This window comes from Nomascus leucogenys, chromosome 13 (assembly GCF_006542625.1).
Source record: "Nomascus leucogenys isolate Asia chromosome 13, Asia_NLE_v1, whole genome shotgun sequence".
Classification (NCBI taxonomy): domain Eukaryota; kingdom Metazoa; phylum Chordata; class Mammalia; order Primates; family Hylobatidae; genus Nomascus; species Nomascus leucogenys.
This window is the reverse complement of record NC_044393.1, coordinates 20,322,474-20,338,102: the sequence shown is the minus strand read 5'-3', so window position 1 is coordinate 20,338,102 and position 15,629 is coordinate 20,322,474. Positions and strand designations below refer to the sequence as shown.

The window sequence follows — 15,629 nt, the reverse complement described above, 5'->3', positions numbered from 1 at the left end:
TTGGCCTGACTGGTCTTGAACTCCTGACCTTGCGATCTACCCACCTTGGCCTCCCAAAGTGCTCGGATTACAAGTGTGAGCCACTGTGCCCGGCCATTTTTTTTTTTTATTTTTTTTATTTGTAGAGACGGGGTCTTCCTGTAAGTTTTCCAGGCTGGTCTTGAACTACAGGGCTCAAGCTGTCTTCTCGCCTTGGCCTCCCAAAGTTCTGGGATTACAATAGTCATGAGCCATGGCTGGCACTTCGCCTTAAAATTAATTTTTAATTAATTCGGCGTGGTGGTGAGGTGCCTGTAGTTGGGAGGCTGAGTTGGGAGAATTGCTTGAGCCCAGGAGTTCAAGGCTGCAGTGAGCTACGATCACACCACTGCACTCCAGCCTGGGTGACAGAGTGAGACCCTGTCTCTTAAAAACAACAACAACAACAACAACAACAACAACTACAACAAAACGCCTGGGCGTGGTGGCTCACACCTGTAATCCCAGCATTTTGGGAGCCCAGGGTGAGTGGATCACCTGATGTCAGGAGTTTGAGACCAGCCTGACCAACATGGCGAAACCCCATCTCTACTAAAAATGCAAAAATGAGCCGGGTGTGGTAACGCATACCTGTAATCCCAGCTACTTGGGAGGCTGAGGCAGGAGAATCACCTGAACTGGGGAGGCAGAGGTTGCAGTGAGCCGAGATGGTGCCATTATACTCCAGCCTGGGCAGCAAGAGCGAAACTGTCTCGAAAAAAAAAAAAAAGAATGAAATAAAATTTATTTATTTATTTATTTTTGAGACAGAGTTTCCCTCTTATTGCCCAGGCTGGAGTGCAGTGGCATGATCTCAGCTCACTGCAATCTCCTCCTCCCAGGGACAAGTGATTCTCCTGCCCCAGCCTCCCGAACAGCTGAGATTACAGGTGCACGCCACCACGCCTGGCCGATTTTTGCATTTTTAGTAGAGATGGGGTTTTGCCATGTTGGTCAGGCTGGTCTGGAACTCCTGATCTCAGGTGATCCACCCGCCTCGACCTCCCAAAGTGCTGGGATTACAAGCGTGAGCCACTGGGCCCAGGCTGAGACCTTGTCTCTTAAGAATAAAATAAAATTTAGTTTGAAAATACTTTTTTGGCTGGGTGTGGCCAGGAGTTTGAGAACAGCCTGGCCAACATGGTGAAACCCTGTCTACCAAAAAATACAAAAATTAGCCAGGTGTTTTGGTGTGCCTGTAATCCCAGCTACTCGGAAGGCTGAGGCAGGAGAATCGCTTGAACCCAGGAGGCGGAGGTTCCAGTGAGCTGAGATCGCCCCACTGCACCCCAGCCTGGGCAACAGAGTGAGACCCTGTCTCAAAAAAAGTAAAAGCATAAAATCAGGCCAGGCGCGGTGGCTCATGCCTATAATCCCAGCACTTTGGGAGGCCGAGTCGGGCGGATCACCTCAGGTTGGGAGTTCAAGACCAGCCTTATCAACACAGAGAAACCCCGTCTCTACTAAAAATGCAAAATTAGCCAGGCGTGGTGGTGCATGCCTGTAATCTCAGCTACTTGGGAGGCTGAGGCAGGAGAATCACTTGAACCTGGAAGGCAGACGTTGTCGTGAGCCAAGATCGTGCCATTGCACTCCAGCCTGGGCAACAAGAGCGAAACTTTGTCTAAAAATAAATAAATAAAAAATAAAATAAAAAGTAAAAACATAAAATCTTTAAAAAAAAAAAAATCAAAGTGATACGTGGTTGCTATAAAAATTTAAACCATACAGAAATGAGGTCAAATATTTCTTCACCAAAATCTTTGCCAAAAGAAGCATCCACTCTTCCCAGTTTCTCGTGGTCTGTGTGCACGCGAGAACGTGTGTGTCTGTTGTGTGGCGGGGCCTGGCCTGGCTCTTATGGCTGCATATGTTGTGGTTTGTGTCCTGAACTAGGAAGCCTGACTGAGGGCATGTGGGGACTCAGGTCTGGCTAGGTCAGCCCACCATGCCTGCTACCATGGCTCAGCCTGTGCCCTCCCAATTTCCATGGAAGTGCTGGAGGGTCTTGGCGGCAGCCTGGGGCATGGCTGGGGTGGGAAGGTCTATTTCCCACCTTTAGTTTGGACTCCCTATGTGTTGTTCCTCCTCATCCCTCTGCTCTTTTCTACTTAGCTTATTGGGTTGAGCCCTGAAGAGGGAAGCAGGACTCTGGCGCCTTGTTTACCCCCACTTGATCTCTACTCTAGAAAGTGTCTGGCCTTCTTGGCCTAGATTTATTCCAGGCAATAAATGAGAGGGATGCGGTCAGATCCTCAGGTAGGCCCTGTGGGCTACACAAAGTCATCCTGGGTGGCATCCCCTGCAGCCCGCTCAGTGTTGCCTGAGGGGATGTGGTAGATGGCACCTCTCAGGGCCATGGCAAGGCTCAGGTGGATGTGAAGGGCTCTGGTGGGGGTGTGGGAGGGGCTGGTGCAACTGGCTACCCAGAGGCTTTTCTCTAAGGTCATCGAGCTGGTTAAGAAGTACGGCACAAAGCAGTGGACACTGATTGCCAAGCACCTGAAGGGCCGGCTGGGGAAGCAGTGCCGTGAACGCTGGCACAACCACCTCAACCCTGAGGTGAAGAAGTCTTGCTGGACCGAGGAGGAGGACCGCATCATCTGCGAGGCCCACAAGGTGCTGGGCAACCGCTGGGCTGAGATCGCCAAGATGTTGCCAGGGAGGTAAGCTGTCTTCTTGGGGATTGGGGCAGGTTCCCAGGAGGCCAGGCCCGTGTTTCTAATGGAGGAGGGTTCCTGGGTGGGTACTGTGGTTCTGTGCTCTTGTTCTCTAACACCCAGCCTTGGCTCCAGGGCTCCTAGAGGCATGCATAGTCAGGAGGAAGGGTGGTTCCCCAGGGAAGGCCCTGTCTTCTGTCAGCTTAAAAGAACAGATAAGGGAGACCTCAGCAAGAAGTTGGATACCCCAGAGTCTAGTTCTCATCCTGTTCCTAGCTCACTGTGTCTTCTTGGTTAGCCTCTTCTCTTCGACTTCAGTTTCTTCTAACAGAATAGGCTTGAGATGTGGGGTAGATGGGCTTTCTTTAAGAAGAAAATGATCAAAAATGAGGTAGTACTATAATCTACTAAAAGGTGTTTTTTTTTTTTTTTCTTAAAAGGTTTATAATGAAAAACATCAGCCTCTGTTACCACTCTGTTAAATCACTCTACTAAAACAGACTCATCTTTTTGAGTTCATTATCTCTTGAAGTGATGTGCCATTCTACATATTGATCCTCTGCTACAGGAGATTAGCTTTCTTAGGCTTTCCCACTCCCCATACATCCCTATTGCTCCAATAACGTATGATAGTTATTAAAATAATAATGTTTATGGACGGGCATGGTGGCTCATGCCTGTAATCCTAGCACGTTGGGTGGCTGAGGTGGGTGGATCACTTGAGGTCAGGAGTTCGAGACCAGCCTGGCCAACACAGTGAAGCCTCATCTCTACTAAAAATACAAAAAATTAGGCGAATGTGGTGGTGAGCCTGTAATCCCAGCTACTTGCGGGGCTGAGGCAGGAAAATTGCTTGAACCTGGGAGGCGGAGGTTGCAGTGAGCCGAAATCACATCACTGCACTCCAGCCTGGGTGACAGAGCGAGGCTGTCTCAAGAAAAAAAAAAAAAAAAATTTTTTTTTCTAAATACTGAAAGCATTCCATGATCTTTTCTCCTAGTTTTCATCTCTTTTGCTTCATTTTCTGGGAGACTTCTTATCTTCTCTTTTTTTTGAAATTATTTTCACTAAAAATTTTACTTTCTAAGGGCTCTTCCCTTTTCTGGCACTCTTTTTTTTTGGGAGCCCAGAGTCTCGCTCTGTCACCCAGGCTGGAGTGCAGTGGTGTGATCCGGGCTCACTGCAACCTCTGCCTCCCAGGTTGAAACGATTCTCCTGGTTCAGCCTCCCAAGTAGCTGGGACTACAGGTGTGTGCCACCATGCCTGGCTAATTTTTGTATTTTTAGTAGAGATGGAGTTTCACCATGTTGGCCAGGCTGGTCTCGAACTCCTGACCTCCTGCCCACTTCAGCCTCCCAAAGTGTTGAGATTATAGGCATGAGCCACTATGCCCGGACTCTTTGAAACAGGGTTCTCACTCTGTCACCCAAGCTGGAGTGCAGCCTCAACCTTCTGAGCTCAAGCAATCCTTCTGCCTCAGCCTCCCAAGGACCTGGGACTACAAGTGCATGCCAGCATACCCAGCTAGTTCTGAAATTTTCTGTAGGGGCAGGGTCTCCCTGTGTTGCCCAGGCTGGTCCCAAAGTGCTGGGATTATAGGCATGAGCCACCACACCTGGCCTGGCATCCTGTTCTTATTTTGTGGTTTCAATAGCTTACCTCTCTGTCAATATTATGTTTTTTAAGACTGAATTTTGCTCTTATCGCCCAGGCTGGAGTGTAGTGGCATGATCTTGGCTCACTGCAACTTCTGCCTCCTGGGTTCAAGTGATTCTCCTGCCTCAGCCTCCTGAGTAGATGGGATTACAGGCGCTCGCCACCACACCTGACTCTAATTTTTGTATTTTTAGTAGAGATGGGGTTTTGTCATCTTGGCCAGGCTAGCTAGTCTTGAACTCCTGACTTCAGGTGATCTGCCTGCCTTGGGCTTCCCGAAGTGCTGAGATTACAGGTGTGAGCCACCGCACCTGGCCCTAAGCTGGATATTGTTCCCCTGTTTTCCATCTTCTGAAAACTTGTAAAAAAAAATCTCTTACTAGTGGCTGTCTTCTACCTGTTTCTCTTTGTCCTTGTGAATTTTTGCCTTGCTTTATTTTGAATCCTTTTTTTTGTCATGGCAGTGTGGTCCTGGCAGGGAGAGAAAATGCCAGATGGTGTGTTTTCCCCAAAGTCTGAAATGATCCCTTTTCAAAGCTCAAGCTTGAATGTGTCATCTTTCTGGGGCTTCCCCTGCCACTTGGGTTGGAAACTCTGGCTTCTTTCCCCACATGGCCTGTTTGGCTCACAGGTGCCACCAGCCTCACGTTGATCCACTGTCACTCCTGCTCACTCGGTTTTAGCTGCTTTGCCTCTTTTCAGTCCCTCGAACCCTGAGCTCTTCTCAGAGCTCCTAGTGCTACTCTGTCGGCCTGCAGTGCACTCCCGCTTGTGCTTATTGTGTAGCTAATGTGTTCTCATCCTTCAGTTCTCAGTGGGAGTGCTATTTCTTCAGAGAAGTTTTCTCTGTTCTCCCAGACTATGGTTGGTCCCTGGTGACCTCTGTGTTGTGCCCACACCTGTCTGCAGAGTACTGTGTACCCCAACTGTAGCTGGAGATAACATTCATCTCCCCTGCTAGATTTAACTGTCAGTGGCAGCCACCTGTCTTATTTACCGATGGATCCCCAGTGCCTACAATAATGCCAGGCACATAGTGGTGCTTTTTGTTTGCGAGCAAAAGAATGAGTCTGACTATAGCTTGGGGCACCGCAGACTCTGGTCTTGGGGAGTGGGAGGGCTGGGGAGGTGTTTCGGGTCAGGTTCCCTGGAAGTGGAACCTGTGACTCAGAGTTTCAGGTGCATGGGATCTCTTGGAAAGGTTCTCACCTGTGAGGGAAGGAGTGGAGAAAAGTAGGGAAAGGGCCAAACAAGGGATGGGGTCTTGGAAAATCCAGCTTTGGCCTGCTATAAGGCCAAGGGGTGTGTGTGTTCACATGTATACATGCGAGGTATGTACGTGTGAGGAGGGCACATGTGTACATGGGTCGGGGAACTCCAGGGGCATCTTTGTGCCTTCCAAGGGCTGTTTTTTTTTTTTTTGTTTTGTTTTGTTTTTGTTTTTTTTTTTTTTGAGACGGAGTCTTGCTCTGTCGCCCAGGCTGGAGTGCAGTGGCGTGATCTCAGCTCACTGCAACCTCCACCTCCCAGGTTCAAGTGATTCTCCTGCCTCAGCCTCCTGAGTAGCTGGGATTACAGGTATGCACCACCACGCCTGGCTAATTTTTGTATTTTTGGTAGAGATGGGGTTTTACCTTGTTGGCCAGGCTGATCTTGAACTCCTGACCTCTGGTGATCTGCTTCCAAGGGCTGTTATGCAGATAAAGTCATAGTAGAAGCCGTCGGCAGCATGCCCAGCAGCTGGGGAATTGGATTCGCTGTAGGGACAGAGGATCTGGGCAAAGCACCAGGAGCACCCCTTACCCTACACCTTTGCCCAGGAGCATTGTGTCCCTGAGGGCTTAGAGTGCAAATGATCCGAGGATATCCTCTTAGACTGAGTGCTCAGTTAAGCTGTTACTCTCTGTTCACTTTTCAAGGGAAGAACATTCTGCTTGGCACTCCAAAGAAGGTGGTGACTACTGTGTGTCAGCACAGTACCTTTGTATTTTTAGTAAAGATGGGGCTTCACCATGTTGGCCAGGCTGGTCTTGAACTCCTGACCTTAGGTGATCCACCTGCCTCAGCCTCCCAAAGTGCTGGGATTACAGGTGTGAGCCACCGCACCTGACCTGCCGCTTGCTTCTCACCACTATACGTCTATACACTTTTGTGGTACTATCCCATCCTCCTGTATTACTCTATGCCTTTATTACTACATGTTTCTCTGCTAATCTACTCTGTGCTTTATGCTACTGTTCTACTGTAGATGTGTCTCCTCCCTGAATCTTTAGTGAGTGATAGAGTATGACGTAGTCTTCTGACCTTCCAGATAAAGAAACCAAGGCTCAGGGAGGTGAACAGTTGTGGGCCTTCTGCCCTCTTTGGCCACTTATCAGTCTGTGGGAGGTGAACAGGCCTTGCATCTGAGGTCAGTGTGAGACTCAGTGGAAATGAGCAGACAGTGTTTGCTTATGGTTTCTACACATTCGAAGTGGGCAGGGAAGGGGCTGAGAGTTCCAAGCACATATCTTCAGTTTTATAATTTTTAAAAAATTTTTCATTTTTCATTTTTATTTATTTATTTTTATTTATTTTTGAGATGGAGTCTCACTCTGTTGCCCAGGCAGTAGTGCGGTGGCGTGATCTCGGCTCATCGCAACCTCCACCTCCTGGGTTTAAGCGATTCTCATGCCTCAGACTCCCAAGTAGCTGGGATTACAGGTGCCTGGCATCACGCCCAGCACCTCCCAAAGTGCCAGGATTACAGGCATGACCACTGTTCCTGGCCTTATAATTTTTTTTTTTTTGAGATGGAGTTTTACTTTTGTTCCCAGGCTGGAGTGCAATGGCATGATCTTGGCCAACCACAACCTCCACCTCCTGGGTTCAAGCGATTTCTCCTGCCTCAGCCTCCCAAGTAGCTAGGATTACAGGCATGTACCACCATGCCCGGCTAATTTTGTATTTTGAGTAGAGACAGGGTTTCTCTGTGTTGGTCAGGCTGGTCTCGAACTCCCGATCTCAGGTGATCCGCTCGCCTAGGCCGCCCAGAGTGCTGGGATTACAGGCGTGGTGAGTCACCACACACGGCCATTATTTTTTTTAATTAAAAAAAAATTTTTTTTTTACCTGAACCTGACAGTAGCTGATGTCGTTTTATAATTTTTGCCATAGCCTGAGAGATTCAGTTGCTTATTTCACAGAGCTTCGTGGAAATGCTTTGTAAATTATTAGGGCTAGAGACTCGTGAGACTTCATCTTGGAACTGAAAGAGACCTTTAGAGTTCATCTAGTGGAAGATTCATTTACAGGAGCAGGAACTTGGCTTAGGGAGGTTAGTGATGTGCCTGGTGGCACCCCACCCACAGAGCTGGGGTTCAAAGGCCCCCTGCTGCCCCCTGCAGGACAGACAATGCTGTGAAGAATCACTGGAACTCTACCATCAAAAGGAAGGTGGACACAGGAGGCTTCCTGAGTGAGTCCAAAGACTGCAAGCCCCCGGTGTACTTGCTGCTGGAGCTCGAGGACAAGGACGGCCTCCAGAGTGCCCAGCCCACGGAAGGCCAGGTGAGACAGCTGCTCAGCCTTTGGCTTGGTTTGATTTCACATTCATCTGACACCATCTCATTGAACACCTTGTCCACAGCTATTGGTCAGTTTCTACCACAGAGTCTAAAAGTGGGCCATGTGCTTCTGGGGCCTTGTGACACTTCTGCACATAACTGGCACCTGTCTGCCTGCAGATGAAGGATAGCAGAGCAAGCGGATTATATAAAATTGTGAATTAGTTAAGGAGATCCTCAGCCTCCATCTCTCCTTGCTGGTGGCCTCCTTCTTACCTGTTGCTCATTTTAATTTTTTAAAACTGAAAGCATGTTTGCAATTAAAAAAAAAAAAAAATCAGAGGTGCCTGGGTGCATCGGCTCACACCTGTAATCGCAGCAAGTTGAGAGGCCGAGGCGGGCGGATTGCTTGAGCCCAGGAGTTGGAGGCCAGTTCAGGCAACATGGTGAAACCTTGTCTCTATCTTTTTTTTTTTTTTTTTTTTTTTTTTTTTAACAAGCAGATTTTATTAAAGGAAAATTTTGCATGGTTTACTTTTCACCAGTCTGTTCTGGCATGCTTCTAATGATGTCAGAGTCACCTGGATCAATGATAGCCAGTGTGCACACTCTGTAGTGTTTTCCACATGCTGTGCCCAGTTCAATATTATTGCCACTGTAGTGATGGACACCAGTTTTAGCCAACATTGCATAGTACTCTATTTCAGATTTCCTCAAAGCTGGGCAGTTGTTAGCGAGAATGACTAATTTCACTTTGCCTTGTCTGATCATCTTCAGAGTCTGCTTGTACCCCAGGACTTACTTCCCACTTTTCATAACGATTTGGAGCCTAGAGTTGATAGACTCCAGTGACTTTTTCATCTTCTTTGCGGCCACCATCTTCCTGCCTTAGGTGCGGGACGGCCCCCAACCAAGAGCAGCTGCTAAGATGGCCGGGGAGCGAGAAAGGCGTCTCTATCTTTTTAATTAAAAAATGTATTGAGTTGTAATTTACATACTCTAATAAACAGTTTTGAGTTATGACAAAGCATACAGCCATGTAACCACTGCCACAGTCAAGGTATAGAACGGTCCCATCACCCCAGAATTCCCTTGTGCTCCTTTTCTAGCCTTTCTTCAGCCCTTAGCTCCTTGCACTGTGATCTGTTTTCTGTCTCTATAATTTTGACTTTTCTAGAAATTAACAATTAAAATCCTATAGTATTACATTTGCAGGCTGTTTATTTTTGAGACAGAGTCTTGCTCTGATGCCCAGGCTGGAGTGCAGGGTGTGATCTTGGCTCACTGCAACCTCTGCCTCCTGGGATCAAGCTATCTCATGCCTCAGCAACCTGAGTAGCTGAGATTACAGGCATGCACCACCACGCCTGACTAATTTTTGTATTTTTAGTAGAGATGGGGTTTCACCACGTTGGCCAGGCTGGTTTTGAACTCCTAGCCTGAAGAGATCCACCTTCCTTTGGCCTCCCAAAGTGTTGGGATTACAGATGTGAGCTACCATGTCTGGCACTACATTTGCAGTTTTTATTTATTTATTTTTTTGAGGTGGAGTCTCACTCTGTCGCTCAGGCTGGAGTGCAGTGATGTGATAGCTCACTGCAACCTCCGCCTCCCAGGTTAAAGCGATTCTGCTAGCTCAGCATGCCGAGTAGCTGGGATTACAGGTGCACACCACCATGCCTGGCTAATTTTTGTATTCTTAGAGATGGGGTCTCACCATGTTGGTCAAACTGGTCTCAAACTCCTGACCTCAAATGATCCACCTACCTGAGCCTCCCAAAGTGCTGGCATTACAGACGTGAGCCACCATGCCCCAGCTACATTTGCAGTTTTAAAAATGAAATCAGTATATACTTATGTTAACATCCACTGTCCTATACACCAGAGCAAAGTTTTTATATTTTTTAACTATATCTCTAAAGGTTATTTTTCAAAATAAAAATTTGGGCAGGGCGTGGTGGCTAACATCTGTAATCCCAGCACTTTGGGAGGCCAAGTCGTATGGATCTCTTGAGCCCAGGAGTTTAAGACCAGCTTGGGCAACATGGTGAAACCCCATTGCTATAAAAAGTAAAAATAGTTAGCTGTGTGTGATTTTGTGTACCTGTAGTCCCAGCTCCTTGGGAGGCTGAGGTGGGAGGATTATTTGAGACTGGGAGGTGGAAGTTGCAGTGAGTGGAGATCCTGCCACTGCACTCCAGCTTTTATTTATAAATAAAATAAAAATTTGAAGGCTGGGCACAGTGGCTCACGCCTGTAATCCCAGCATTTTGGGAGGCCAAGGCGGGTGGATCACGAGGTCAGGAGATTGAGACCATCCTGGCTAACACGGTGAAACCCCATCTCTACTAAAAGTACAAAAAATTAGCTGGGCGTGGTGGCGGGTGCCTGTAGTCCCAGCTACCCGGGAGGCTGGGGCAGGAGAATGGCGTGAACCCGGGAGGCGGAGCTTGCAGTGAGCCGAGATCACGCCACTGCACTCCAGCCTGGGTGACAGAGTGAGACTGTCACAAAAAAATAAAATAAAATAAATAAATAAATAAAAATTTGAAGCAAGCATGACAAAACATTAAGATTTGATGATGCCGGATGTGTGGTAGGTAACACAATTGTCCTTTGTTATTTTCTAATCTTTTCTGTCATGGTGTGAACTATTTAATAATTAAAAAAAATCTTTTTCCCTCTTCTTACTGAGTAGAGATAACTTGTTGACAGCTACAATTCTTCCACAGTGCCCTGCTAGAGTGATATATTGTGTTTTTGCCTCTATTTCTTGATTTTTCAATTTTAGAGAATCTCTCTCGATTTCCCAATATGAATGCACCTATGAGGTAACTTTCAAATGGTAGAGAAAGGTATAAAATGAAAAGTAAAACGACTTCTTTTTCTAGTTTCAACTCCATGTGCATCTCTTAACCAGAGGAGTCTACTTCTGACAATTTCTTGTACATCTGAGTAGTATGCTTTTGATCTTTTACTTCTGATTGAAGAAAAGGTCTCCATTCCACAAAGAGAAACAGTGGGCATCAGCCGACTCATAGAAGACTTTCAGCATAGGATGGAGTGAACAGATCTCTAGTCTCTTAAAAACTCTACTGTGCTGAAAGCCAGTTATTGACTTGGCTTTTGTCCCCTGACACTGAGTGTTTGGAGTGCTGGCTGTGCTGGGCTGGGACCAAGCCCCAGACCATAACCATAACCCTGAGCACAGGAGGTCAGTTTTTTTTTTTTTTTTTTTGAGACAGAGTCTTGCTGTTGCCCAGGCTGGAGTGCAGTGGTGCCATCTCTGCTTGCTGCAACCTCCACCTCCTGAGTTCAAGTGATTCTCCTGCCTCAGCCTCCTGAGTAGCTGGGAAGCTGGGATTATAGGCATTTGCCACCATGCCTGGCAAATTTTTGTATTTTTAGTAGAGATGGGGTTTCGCCATGTTGGCCAGGCTGGTCTCAAACTCCTGACCTGAGGTGATCCACCTGCCTCAGCCTCTCAAAGTGCTGGGATTGCAGGCATGAGCCACCGTGCCTGGACTGTGTTGATTTCAGCCTTACCCATTTCTCTCCAGTGTTGTCTTTCTGGTGTGCTATTTATTTAACTAGTTTCTTACTGATGAAGATAAGGATATTACTGGTTTTTTGTTATTAGAGATAAAACGCTAATAGTCACCCTTGTGGCCAAATGACTGCTTCTTTGTGCAGTTATTTCTTGAGAAATTCCGAGAGATGGACAAATATATATGGTGGTGGGGGGAACCCTTTTGGCTGAGTATGGTGGCTCATTTCTGTAATCCCAGCACTTTGAGGCCAAGGTGGGGGGATTCCTTGAGACCAGGAGTTCGTGACCAGCTTGGGCAACATAGAGAGACTCCGTCTTTACAAAAAAAAAAAAAAAAGCTGGTGTGGTGGCACACACCTGTACTTCCAGCTACTTTGGAGCCTAGGGCAGGAAGTTCACTTGAGCCCAGGATTTCAACAGAGTGAGGCTCTGTCTTTGAAAAAGCAAACAGGCCAGTTGTCGTGGCTTACACCTGTAATCTCAGCACTTTGGGAGGCTGAGGTGGTCATGGTGACACAGGCTTGTAATCCCAGCTACTCGGGAGGCTGAGGCATGATAATTGAGAATCCACTTGAACTGGCATGGCGGAGGTTGCAGTGAGCCGAGTTCGCACTGCTGCACTCCAGCCTGGGTGGCAGCAAGACTGTCTTAAAAAGAAAAAAACCTCTTAATACATTTTGTTAGATTGCTGCCAGAAGAATTTTGCCTGTTAATTCGTGTATGGGACCACTCCCAACTTCCTCCACTCACTGGTCAGTGCTTGCTGTTATAAAATTGGTTCCTCTGCTTCAGAAGTAATGCGTGATCATTGCAAAAACTTAACAACTGTATAGAATTGGGCAATGCAGAAGGCTGAGCCTGCTCATCTCAACTTTTTTTTTTTTTTTTTGAGACGGAGTTTTGCTCTTGTTGCCCAGGCTGGAGTGCAGTGGTATGATCTTGGCTCACTGCAACCTCCACCTCCCGGGTTCAAGCGATTCTCCTGCCTCAGCCTGCCGAGTAGCTGGAATTACAAGCATGTGCCACCATGCCTGGCTAATTGGGGTTTCTCCATGTTGGTCAGGCTGGTCTCAAACTCCTGACCTCAGGTGATCTGCCCACTTGGCCTCCCAAAATACTGGGATTACAGGCGTGAGCCACCATGCCGGGCCTAAAATTAGATGATGTCTTACTGTTTTACAACTTTCTTTTTCTATTTAACATATCTTTCCATGTTGTTATGTGTATTCAGATCTCCAGCATTCCTGAATTTGCCGTATCTTATTTAACCGTTATATTGTTGAACATCTGTTAGTATTTCCATCAATGCTATAATGAACATCATTGTTCAGTTTCTTTGTACATTTGCTGAACTGTGTGGTTGATTTTTTTGTTTTTAGACGGAGTCTCACTGTGTTGCCAGGCTGGACTGCAGTGGCGCAATCTCGGCTCACTGCAACCTCCGCCTCCCAGGTTCAAGTGATTCTCCTGCCTCAGCCTCCCGAGTAGCTGGGATTGCAGGCATGCACCACCGTGCCCAGCTAATTTTTGTATTTTTAGTAGAAACGGGGTTTCACCATGTTGGCCAGGATGGTCTCGATCTCTTGACCTCGTGATCTGCCCCCCTCAGCCTCCCAAAGTGCTGGGGTTACAAGTGTGAGCCACTGTGCCTGGCCAGTTGATTTTATAGATGTGGAATGATTGGGTAAAATAGTGTGGACATATGAAGTTTTCATAAGCATTGCTGAATTGCTATCAAAGGGATTGTACTGTTTAATCCTGCTATCAGCAATATATGGGGCTGCTTGTTTCCAGCCTTATTGTCAATACCGGCTATGGTTATATAAAAAAAAACTTTGCCAATTTTAATGAGCAACAAATGCATTATCATGTTCTTATTTGATTGAATTACTTTGGAGTTGATCTTTTTTTTTCAGCTTTATTAAAATATAATTGACAAATAAATTGCATATATTGACCAGGGGCTGTGGCTCATGCCTGTATTCCCAGCACTTTAGGAGGCTGAAGTGGGCAGATCACTTGAGGCTAGGAGTTTGAGGCCAGCCTGGCCAATATGGTGAAACCCCATCTCTACTAAAAATATAAAAAATTAACCGGGTGTGGTGGTGCACACCTGTAGTCCCAGCTGCTCAGGAGGCTGAGGCATGAGAATCACTTGAACCCGGGAGGTAGAGGTTGCAGTGAGCTGAGAGCGTGCCTCTGCACGCCAGCCTGGGCGACAGCAAGACTCTGTCTCAAAAAACAACAATGGCTGGGCGCGATGGCTCACGCCTGTAATCCCAGCACTTTGGGAGGCCGAGGCAGGTGGATCATGAGGTCACGAGATCGAGACCATCCTGGCTAGCATGGTGAAACCCTGTCTCTACTAAAAATACAAAAAAAAAGAACCCCAAAAATTAGCCGGCCATGGTGGCGGGCACCTGTAGTCCTAGCTACTAGGGAGGCTGAGGCAGGAGAATGGCGTGAACCGGGAGGTGGAGCTTGCAGTGAGCCGAGATCACGCCACTGCATTTCAGCCTGGGCGACAGAGCGAGACTCCATCTCAAAAAAAAAAAAAAAAAAATTGCATATATTTATGGTGTGCAATGTGATGTTTTGATTCATTGTTTTGGTTTTCATTTCTTTTACTATTAATGAGGGTGAGTAACAAATTACCCCTCAATTTGTTATTTGGCTTGGTTGTTTTTTGTTTTTTGGTCTTGTTACTGGTTTGTACATTTTATTTGTATATTAAGGATGTTACTCCTTTATCATGTAGTAACTATTTTTTCCCAGTTTGGTAGCTTTTTTCTTTATTTTATAAAGGTATAATTTACATACAGTAAAATTCACTTTTTGTTTGTTCGTTTGTTTTATAGAGATGGGGTTTCCCTATCTTGCCCAGGCTGGTCTCGAACTCCTGGGCTCAAGGGATCTGTCTGCGTTGGCCTCCCAAAGTGTTGGGATTACAGGTGTGAGCCACCACGCCCTGCCTTTTTTTTTTTTTTTTTTTTTGAGACAGAGTCTTGCTCTGTCACCCAGGCTGGAGTGCAGTGGCGTGATCTCGGCTCACTGCAAGCTCCTTCTTCCGGGTTCACACCATTCTCCTGCCTCAGCCTCCCAAGTAGCTGGAACTACAGGCACCTGCCACCACGCCTGGCTAATTTTTTGTATTTTTAGTAGAGATGGGGTTTCACTGTGTTGGCCAGGATGGTCTCGATCTCCTGACCTTGTGATCCGCCTTCCTCGGCCTCCCAATGTGCTGGGACTACAGGCGTGATTTTTTTTTTTTTTTTTTTTTTTTTTTTTTAATGAGTCAGGGTCTTGCTCTGTACCCCAGACTGTAGTGCAGTGGCGTGATCATAGCTCACTGCAACCTTGAACTCATGAACTCAAGGGGTCCTCTTGCCTGAGCTTTTCAGAGTTCTGGGATTACAGGTGTGAGCCACCATACCCAACCCCCTCCCCCCCGCTTTTTTTTTTATTAGAGTCTTGCTATGTTGCTTAGGCTGGAGTGCAGTGGTGTGATCATAGCCCATTGCAACCTTGAATTCATGAACTCAAGGGACTCACTTGCCTCGGCCTCCCAAAGTGCTAGGGTTACAGGCATAAACCACTGTACCTGGTCTTTTAATTTTTTAATGTTTATTAAGCATTAAAAATTTATTTTTTAATTTTTTTTGAGACGGAGTTTTGCTCTTGTTACCTGGGCTGGAGTGCAGTGGTGTGATCTCAGCTCACTGCAACCTCTGCCTCCCAGGTTCAAGCAATTCTCCCTCAGCCTCCCGAGTAGCTAGGTTTACAGGTGCCCACCACCACACCTGGCTAATTTTTTTTTGGTTTTGTTTTTAGTAGAGACAGGGTTTTACCATGTTGGCCAGGCTGATCTCGAACTCTTGACCTCAGGTGATCCACCCACCTCGGCCTCCCAAAGTGCTGGGATTACAGGCGTGAGCCTCTGCACCCAACCTCTGTGTATTACTTCTTTCATCTGAGCCATTTGAGAATTAGTTATGTAGCATAGATTCCTAAGAATAAGGCCATTTGCTTACATAACCACAATAAAGTTATATTCAATCCAGGGAATTTAAACCTAATTCAGGATCTTTATCTACAGTTTATATTCCATTTTTCCCTGCCCATGATGCAATCTAGGACCAGACATTGCATTTAGTTGTCCTATCCCTTTAGTCAGCCTTTCTTAGTCTCATGATGTCGAC

The 15,629-nt window shown here is 46.7% G+C and overlaps 1 protein-coding gene and 1 pseudogene across 2 annotated transcripts in view; one reads left to right on the top strand and one right to left on the bottom strand.

Moving 5' to 3' along the window:
* MYBL2 (MYB proto-oncogene like 2) overlaps positions 1-15,629 on the top strand; it is a 48,408-nt gene that overhangs the window by 16,188 nt on the left and 16,591 nt on the right. Inside the window, exons 8-9 of the mRNA XM_030826428.1 lie at positions 2,464-2,684; positions 7,722-7,884. Of these exons, the coding sequence (XP_030682288.1) occupies positions 2,464-2,684; positions 7,722-7,884 (384 nt within the window). The remainder of the gene's footprint in view (positions 1-2,463; positions 2,685-7,721; positions 7,885-15,629) is intronic.
* On the bottom strand, positions 8,412-8,759 carry LOC100590214 (annotated as a pseudogene). The gene has a single exon (XR_001116795.2). The product of XR_001116795.2 is annotated as a 60S ribosomal protein L30-like (transcript).